We start from the raw sequence: 9,806 nt of genomic DNA, 5'->3' as shown, positions 1-9,806 counted from the left end.
TCCAACTATTAAAAAAATTAAATCAAACAATTTTTTAACATACTTTAAAACTTCTAATTTTGTAAGATAAAATTAATAATCTATATCTGAACGCAAATTCCAGAATTTTTTTTAAACATTTCTGTACATAAATGTTTATTTATTTTGATATGTACATTTTTCCTTATTTTACATCCTGTAAACGTTGTTTTAGCTGAAGTTTTATCCGTGTTTTGACTACGTGATCAAAAGGAAACCTTGGTTTGTGGAGGAGCATGCCCAGTAGACCTACACACACCTACTGTCTCCCTGTTGTACTCATATCAGCCTCATCATCAGATACTGCAAGGATTCCATTCAAACCTTCCCTGAATATAAAAAGATCAGTCCCAAGAACTCCATACATGACATTTTTTTTTTTGGTTTGGGTTATTTGTTCACTCTTTTCTTGATGGGGATCTTTGTTTTGGATATACGAGGGTTGACCCAAAAGTAATGTCACTGTGTCCATATCTATAATACTTGGCGTCACATCATCAAATATAATGCACCAAAAGATGCATAAAAATAAATCAAACCAAAATTGAAAATTTCGTTTAATAATATTAAATTGAATTCATTTTATAGACGTTTAAAACATCCAGCATAGGCGGTGTGGCCGCGTCACAATTAAGCGTCACGTTCTAAAGTGTATATTGTTAGAATTAAAAAAGACAAATGCATTTAAAAAAACATCTAAAAAGCGTCTTATCGCCCAGTATTTTAAAAGACAATATTTTACATTTTCCAGCTTTTAGTTAAAAATTAAATTGCGTCATTTTTTTTTTTAAACATAAACGTTGTTTATATCTGATGTTTTGTACAAAAGACATGTCGAATGAAGAATAAAACGCCGAAACGAGTGGTAATGCGTTTTTCCTTCAAAACCGGGAAATCGCCAGTAGAGACAGTTATGATGGTAAATCAGACTCACAGAAGAAGGAATATGTAAACAAGAGACTTGATTAAATATGCTTTAAATAGCGTGTTCGCTAGCCGCTTTATGGCGAGATTACGCAATTTCAAGAGCAACCGGAAATCTCCATAAAGGCGCTACCTATGAGCAAAAAAAGCAGCTTTTCCGATCTTTGACGGAAATACCCGAAAGCCTGCACTGTATACGCTGGGGTTACATGCAGTATTGCAGGGGAAATTTGGCAGTGAAGAGGAGAAAAAATAGTTCTACAAATAATAGATATTTGGGTCCTTAGCCTTTAGTTACATGATCCAAGTGCAAGTAGAAATAAGTAAGATCGCAGGACTGAACATATATAATTTAACACATTCTTATCACATCAGTGTTTGCAGTGTTATATTTTGTTTTTGTTTTTTTTGCATAAAGTGTTGCAAAGACTGGTGTGTTTTATTGGTTCTTTCTCTCTGAAAAGTTCCCATTTAATTCCTGACTCCCACAAAAACTGTCTAGCATTTTGCTAATTCTTTATCATTTTTTCGACGAATTTAGTTAGGCCTATTATTTGAGAAATTTTGAGAGAATTTAATAGTGACAAGGAACAAGGCATATTGAAAAAAAATACCATGTAGCTTGCTGCACAAAAAACAAAATTGTGTACAATTTCTTTACTAAAATATCGTGTAATGAAATTGTGTTTATCTTCATTAGTTTTAATTTGGTAACCTTGATCATTGGCCCAATATCTATAAATCACACTTTGATTCAGGGTCATCAGTTGCAATTTTACAGCAGACAGATGGAATACATTTGTTTCTAAATCTGAATGGGTACTGCTGGGAAAATTTATTAGAACTACCCAGAATACTTATAAAAACAGCTGAAAATATTGGAGAACAACTGAGAATATTTACGAAAACTACTGAGAATACTTATGAGAAAAACTGAGAATATTTCATGGGAAAAACTGAGAATATCTATGAGAATTACTGAGACTATTTTTCTAAAATCTACTGAGAATATTTACGAGAACTTCTGAGAATAATTATAAGATTCATGAGAATATTTATGAGAACTATCGAGCATATTTCGAAAAACATTTGTTGGTATCAACTTCAGAAATGGTTGGCTGAAAATATATGAAATCTGATAATCTCATTTGAATATTTACATGAACATGATGAATTTTGATAATACATGTATTGAGATTTCTTAAAGCATATTTTGAGGCTCTTTGAGTATGGAATCATTCAGTGTTATGAAAAAAACACGCTCATCAACTGAATAATTGAACATTTGCAGAAAATAGCACTCGTAAGAACTAGCATGATGAACAATCATTGTAATTGTACTCATATACATGTGCCACAAACTGCTCTATTAATATTACCATTTACATACATGTACATGTATTTGCTGAAAATTTATGTGATGTGTTCTTTGTATTAATATCTTTACATATATAAATATGCAAGTGTTCAAAACAAAACTTTGATCAGTAAGTAATTACTTGTAGTTGTGACATATTTACCTACAGCAATGAATAAGTTTGCATGTGCAGATTTTTGTCAAGGTGGTGATAAGTTTTCTTTTAGTTCAAGAGGGATGAAGTATGTTACAAAATGCATAACATTCATGATGAAAACCTTGCTGAAGAGTATTGTTGATTTAAGTACAAATGACATGAAAACAAATTAATGAAGGGTGACACACTATACAGAAAAATGCACACAGAAGATCAAGTTAATGGACTATTGCATGACGATTTGCCTGATTTTATTATTTATTAGGGTAATTGTTTTACATTCAGGAAAATGAAACCAAGTTTCGGATGCATGTCAATTCAAGGTGGCATAAATGGACTAGGAATCCCACTGGAATCCAGTTTTTGCAATGTCCAGGCGTAAAAATGAATGCATCATCATTTTCCATTCTGCAGCAGTTGCTACATTCTCAATCTGGTCTTTACTTTGTTTTTGACTCACTTAGTAGAGGAGAAGATGGAATTTGTACTCCTGATGGAACAGCAATAGTTTCAGTCTTTCAATCACTGCAGAATCTTTGTTCATTTTTAGGGGTCGTCATGCGAACATATTTTTGGAATTAATATAAAAAAAAATATCAAATTCATATTGCACTAAAATTTGACACCAACTAATCTTCATCAGTGAAATTTATCCACACCTGCACATTTGCCTATTATTTCCCCATGCCAATTTCAAAGCAAGCATGCTAACCGCTTCCCAGTACATTCAGTACTTTGATTTTTAATGAAACGAAGGGGAAGCGTTCAAGCGTATGACGGCGCATATCCGTCATATGAGGTTTTTTATTTGCGGCGACTACCATAATCGCACTTTGTATACAGTTCGATATTTTGAAAAGTATAAATAATTTTAATTTAAACTTGATTTGGACTGATTTGTATCATTTTGTTAATTTACGTCGACTATGAGCAATTTTATCGAAGTTGTGACAAGACTATTGTCACTGTGGAGTGAAGTATGGATACAAACACTTGAACGATATGCCCTCTCAACAGTTTCCAAATAAAGCAATAAATGGTTATGTATTTTTTTTTATATTTATCATCAAAATAATTCGATTCTTGTGTCTTTGACTTTTCCCCTCATTTTTTTTTCAATGTTAAGAGATATGAAATACACTAATAGAAATTAATTTAAACACTTTACATTTTGAGGAAAATCAATCGCATTATATGAAACTTCTTTTTCTTTTAATAATGAGATCAAAATCATGACTGATTTTGATAAAAGAAAGGCTGAAATAAATCTGCTTTAAATGTATGAACAAGCTTGTGAAATACAGTATAAGGTTATATAAAAACTTGATTAGACTGACCTAATTTTGATATTCCAGTTATACGGTACAGTACCTTGAGACCGGATTTGCTGTGACAGGATATATACATGTAATTTGCGTAGCCTTATTTTTAAGTTTCTCAGGGGTACATGTACATCAAATGTTTGTTATGTGATGATTTCTTGGTTACTTAGATTCTCCACACATCAGGTGGTAGGCGGTCTGACTTAGTCGGACTACCTAAAGAAGACTTTTTGGACCCTGTTATAAAGATAAAATAAATCAACAGAACCTTTTTTACCTCTAGCTGAATTTCAAGCTGAAGATTATGTCATAACTGTAGGAAGACTTTCTGGACCCCGTAGTATTAATGATAAACAAAATTCAACAGAACTTATTTTTTATCTCCAGCTGCATTTCAAGCTGAAGATTATGTCATACAGGTAGGACAATTTAAGCCCACAATAATATGTTTAGGTTCATTTCCTTTTGTACAATCATTTATTGAGATTTCTTAAGTAATACTTCATACTTCATCAAAGGTCTTGCCATATAATTGTGATATTTTGTATAATTATAACCTTTGTCAAGTTAAGTTAATCAACGTTTGAGATTTTTTTCTTGCAAATTTGAGACAATTTTGGTATTGACATAAAGATTATTGTACAGCTAGAGTTTTCAGTGAACCCTTACTAGAATGCATGAATTCTTTTGTTTACGAACAATATATGAGCACAAAATACATGTATATTCAAATGTGCAACTTCTTTTATATAAAACCAGATAATTTTAACTTTAAAATGATAAACATTTCTGAAGAACCAACCAAAATTGATAAATACAATGTTACCCTTCTCACACTCTCCTCAAAACTGTTATTTAAATAACTGCATAGTATTTAAGCTCCATTTTCTCTTTTCTGACCCTATGCTAACTCTGCATGGGAATTTAAATGTTTTTGTTTGAAACAGAAAGTAAAGTGCGTTCTTCCTGGATACACGTCATCATACATTACAAATGGCTGACACTTATCATGACAGGTAATTTAAAACTATTGGTAAAAGGCAAGATAAAAAAAGAAAGGTAATTAGATGGCTGACTATTCAGCAAGGGCTCAGCTTACAGAATGAGAATTTTCTTGATTATAAAAATTGTAAAATATAAAGAGAAGAATAATAAGCAGCAACAGTATGTAAGAATATTTAAGATAAGTCTTACATATCCAATAACACAAGGCCGTCGAAAGCGTCGATCATATCTTATAATAGGTCAATTAAATTTATATTCAAACAATATTAAAGTATATGAAGCATGTGTATTATAAAATGCTAGCCTTCAGTGAATGAGAATATCACCTTGGCTTGGCCTGTACTTCAAAACAATCATCTGTTGCACACAAAGATATCGATATTAATTGATTGTATAGTGGCAGGTAAAAATAATGTATTTAGAATTCAATAAAATCATATAATCATGTACATTTACTATTATTCATTTTGTACGACATTGAAACTAAAATGAAGTATGAACCTAAATTAAATCCAAATTTCAGAGAATGTAAAAATCATTCAGAATTGACCTTAACTTCAAAACAAATTTTAAATACAGAGATGTTAATTAGTTAACAGATAAGGATAATGCTTTCGATTTTCTTCAAGAGGAAAAATAATTAATTCCAAGGGGCTCATTGTAGCTTTCACAGTTTAAAACTGTCCCATCTGCAAACAAGATGACATAAAGAACCAAACTTCATTAGAACATGTACATGTAGTATCAAAATATGTCTTACTGCCTATTCAACCTACATGCCAAATTTAAACTTCATTCGTGAACCATCAAAATGTTATTAGAAAAGAAGTGGTCCATGGGCCACATCACTCACTTAAGCACTATGGCTAGAAAAAAAATCAAAACTCAGTTAAGTATTGAAAAGCTTAAGTGCATAAGTGGTCCCGACCTACCTCTAATTTTGATTTTTTTTTTTATTTTAACTTTGATTATGTCCCCACCCTACCCCCAAGGGTCATGATTTGAACGAACTTGAATCTACACTAATCTTCCATATAAATATAACGAACCATAGCTTTGTTGTTCTTGAAAAAAAAAATTTAAAGAATTTTGCCTATGCATTTCTATGGAAAAGTTCGATCGCCCACTGTGATCCTACCCTACCCTTGGGGGTCAGAATTTGAACAAACTCGATACTCGATGAAAATTCTTCAATATAAATATGAACAATCTGTTGCTGTTCTTAAAAAGATTTTTAAAGAATATTTCCTATGTAAAACTTTGATCGCCCACTATGTCCCCACCTTACCTCTGGGGTCATGGTTTGAATCCTGAGGATTGTTTTATATAAATATGACTAATCATGGCTTTGCTGTTCTTGAGAAGATCTTTAAAGACAGACTTTGGACAAATTTTGTTCAGAAAAGCACACTTGAGCCTTTGGTTCAGGTGAGCTAAAACAGAAAAATTGTGGACGGAAGAATGACTGATGGACAGACAGACAGACAGAATGATTACTAAAGGTCACCCACAAATCCCTGTGGGTCCTAAAAAATTAAGTTATTTATTTCTCTTTTAGATGTAGAATACATATAGAGTGTGTTGTAAGCTAGTTATTCACCATGTTATAAATGCCTTACATGTACTTGCACTCTGATGAAAATAAATGTATTTTAGAGTTTTGACCAACAATAATGGATGAAGTACCAGATACAGCCCAGCACTTTATTGAGTGTGACACAGAATCCTGTAGGAACTTCTCCGAGTTTTATTGTAATAAATGTCATCAACCATTATGTGACCATTGCAGAGAGGCGCATTTGAAGAAAAAAAAACATGAGATTGTCCTTTATCAAGAGAGAAAAAGAAAACTTCCTTCAGAGAAATGCAGGATCCATCCCACCAATGACATAGATATCTACTGTACTTTTTGCCAGGATCCTCTTTGTTCTACATGCTTTGCTCAAGATCACAGTGGCCATGCAGTCACTGACCTTGAAACCATCTACAATGACATTCTACAGCAATGTCAGAAAAAAATAAGCAAGATCTGGAATACTGTCATTCCTGGGGCTAAAAATGATGTTGAATCAATGAGAAAAAATGCCGTGAAAAAAATTACCAAATTAAGATTCTTCATGAAGAAGAGAGCAGATGAACTAAAGAAGGTTGTTGACAGTTTATTAAGTGATAATAATAAAAAACTTGATGTGATCGAGAACTCTGTACTAAATGATATTAATGAACATCAGAAGAAAACAGAGGACTATATGAAAATCCTGGAAAAAATAACTACAGACTATGAGAGTAAATTGTCCTCAGTAAAACATACTGAACTTATGAAATTCCATTTAGACATATCATTAGCCACCCTGAAGATACCTAAAAAAGCTGAACCCAAACTGCCAATTCTAAAACTAGGTACACTAAATAAAAAAAGAAATAGCAAAACAGTTTGGTAAAATTGAAAAACAGTCATCGGAAAGGTTTAAACTTTCATCTGTCACAAAAATAAGTGATATAACAATAAAGAAATACAATTTCCATTTGTCTCTCTTGCCTCCCAATAGATTTTGGGCCAGTGATAACTTGGGAAGTCTCGCTCAGTTTGATATGGAAGGAAACATTTTTCAAAAAATATCAACCAGTTTGTGGGATATCCGAGGTTACCACACAGTCACCACAGAGGGAGAACTTCTTTACACAGATTGCAGTGAAAACATTGTATACATAGTAAATAGTGAAAAGTCCATCGACAGACTTATTCAGACAGGGAACTGGAAGCTTGGAGCTATCTACTCCTCTCCTATCAATGGACATATACCTAATCTTTAAGCTAATTTTTAAAATTATCTTCCCCTGTTGTCCTTGCCATTACTAAATCCTATATACCAATAATAATGTTAAAGTGATGCTTATTGACATGTAGTTTCAGTTCCTTTAAGTAGATCAATGCATCAGATTTAATTTTCACACCACATGGATTGTATGATTTTTTTTTTATTCATGCAGAAGACTTTTTACTTTATTTCATCAAATTTGAATTGTAAAGATGACGAACATTCGTCCACAAAATCTTTAAACAACTAAAAAAAACGGTGACATGGGTATATAATACGATTATAAGGAAATTCCATATGTGGGATATGGTGTCTAGTAGGAGCAAGCATTCTCCGCCATCCGGCCACATCCATCCTGAGCCCTTAATACTGGAGTATTGATCAGGTAAAAAACTTAATTCTATTGGCAAAATCAGTATGAAAACTCAGGCCTTATTTTATTTTCTTAAACATCGGGTTATCAAACACATTTATTTGTATGTAAACGCATTCAAAATGCATGCCTATGATCAGTGATGTGGAATTTTGCCTTTGATGATTTTCAATTACACGGACATGCTCAATTTGCAAAATATTAACGCGTACAGAATTAAATCACTTTTTTGAGCCAAAATTTGCAAAAATTTACAGACTGAGGTAAAAATAAAATGTCTATTTATAAAAATGTAGAGTCGAAGGCCGCAGCAATTTTTTTCTTCTTTTCACGAATAAGATTTTGAACAAAATGAAATTATACTTGTACATGAAATTTTTTCTACAATCTATTCGAATATTTTTTGAAAATGAATAAAAGAGACTAAAACGTCAGCGTTCTGCAACATCGTCAAAGAAAAGATTAAGAAGAAAAAAGAAATGGTTTTATTCCAGTTTTGTTCCAGTTTCTTAAAGTCAAGGTCCGTCATATTTATGCAAATTTTGTGCATTGTATGTAACAACAGATGTTCACCGTAGGAAAGCTGATGACCGTAATATATATTACGGTCATCAAACCATGTCGGCTGAGCAGATCGGTTGAAATCTTTCACTCAAGATTTAAAACATTTGTCAGCATATCTGTGTAAATATCGCAAAAAATTGAATGTACGCAAATGAATACTTACTACTGATTATCAAAACTAACCTTAACGTAAGGAAATAAAGCTGTAGTACGACCTCAATTTTTTTTAGAAAGATGACCGTAACAAAGTATTTAGTTTTTCCAATGAAGTGGGATGGTTGTAATATACCTGATTTAATTTGTTTTCTCTCTTGTTGTAGAAGCATATATATGGACTTATTTGGAAAAATATGTAAATTTATTTTTCAAAATTAACATTTCTAACCATTTGCAAACAGAAACCTTCGGCATTCGAAAATTAGAACTGAATGCAGAAACTGGAAAATTCTTGTATAAAGCAATTCACTTCCCTGTATATACCGGGTATATCTGAACTTCAAGAAAAAAGAATATGAAGTACAAATCGGCAAATTTCACATTTGCAATTCTTTGATTTTTTGGATTCTTGGATCGTCGCCTGTGTCGCGGTGGGAGCTGGCATGGAAAGTATCCCTCATTGCTCAATGTCCCTAAATGCGCATTATAGGACAAAATTTGCAAGTGGTGGCGACTCCATTTGAGTGAAAAATACTCAAAAGACAATAAACAACATAAAAACATTTTAATTCATAGATGTTTTGCGATTCGAAGTTCTTCATCAAACAAAAGTGTCAAAATAACCGATCTGAGTCAAAATGAACGATCTGAAGTGTACACATCACTTTTTGACTATCAGCAACGATTCTGTGTGCTATCGTACAACCAAGGAAACATACAATCGTGTAACTTAAAATGACTTTTGCCAGCTCCTGTTATTCAGTTAATGATAGCTTAATCTATTTATACTATATCAATTCAAATCTTTATTACCTCTGAGTTGTATCTGTACTTGTAACTCATAGAGATATTAAAAAAAAATGTGACCGGGGAGGGGGGGGGGGCGGGGGAGGGGGAGGGGGGTGCTGCTTCCTTCTACTTATTTTTCAAACATAATACTTCTATGTGTCTAATTGACAGACCACTGTAGTTAATATGAAAATAGTTAAAATAGGTTAAGATTTAAAAGAACAGAAGCGAACAAAAAGACCCGAATTCAGCATAAGTGCAGTCTTCCTTTGAATGTAAAAGAAGTTAACACTTATCCCCTCTCCCAAATACACGCATACAT

The 9,806-nt window shown here is 32.6% G+C and overlaps 1 protein-coding gene across 1 annotated transcript; it reads left to right on the top strand.

Moving 5' to 3' along the window:
* The first annotated feature begins 4,777 nt into the window (after positions 1 to 4,777).
* On the top strand, positions 4,778 to 7,580 carry LOC134243500 (E3 ubiquitin-protein ligase TRIM45-like). The gene is made up of 2 exons (XM_062725768.1): positions 4,778 to 4,794; positions 6,440 to 7,580. Exon 2 carries the CDS (start codon positions 6,457 to 6,459, stop codon positions 7,222 to 7,224), a length of 768 nt encoding a protein of 255 aa, XP_062581752.1. The 5' UTR covers positions 4,778 to 4,794; positions 6,440 to 6,456; the 3' UTR covers positions 7,225 to 7,580.
* The last annotated feature ends 2,226 nt before the right edge of the window (positions 7,581 to 9,806 follow it).

This window comes from Saccostrea cucullata, unplaced genomic scaffold, assembly GCF_032062105.1.
Source record: "Saccostrea cucullata isolate Sc308-1 unplaced genomic scaffold, CSIRO_AGI_Scuc_v1 ctg5198, whole genome shotgun sequence".
Classification (NCBI taxonomy): domain Eukaryota; kingdom Metazoa; phylum Mollusca; class Bivalvia; order Ostreida; family Ostreidae; genus Saccostrea; species Saccostrea cuccullata.
Note: the sequence above shows the minus strand (reverse complement) of the source record. Positions and strands in the feature narration are given on the sequence as shown.

Bases quoted from the DNA above. Each gene is read 5' to 3' on its own strand.
- LOC134243500 (XM_062725768.1), top strand. From the start codon at position 6,457: ATGGATGAAGTACCAGATACAGCCCAGCACTTTATTGAGTGTGACACA.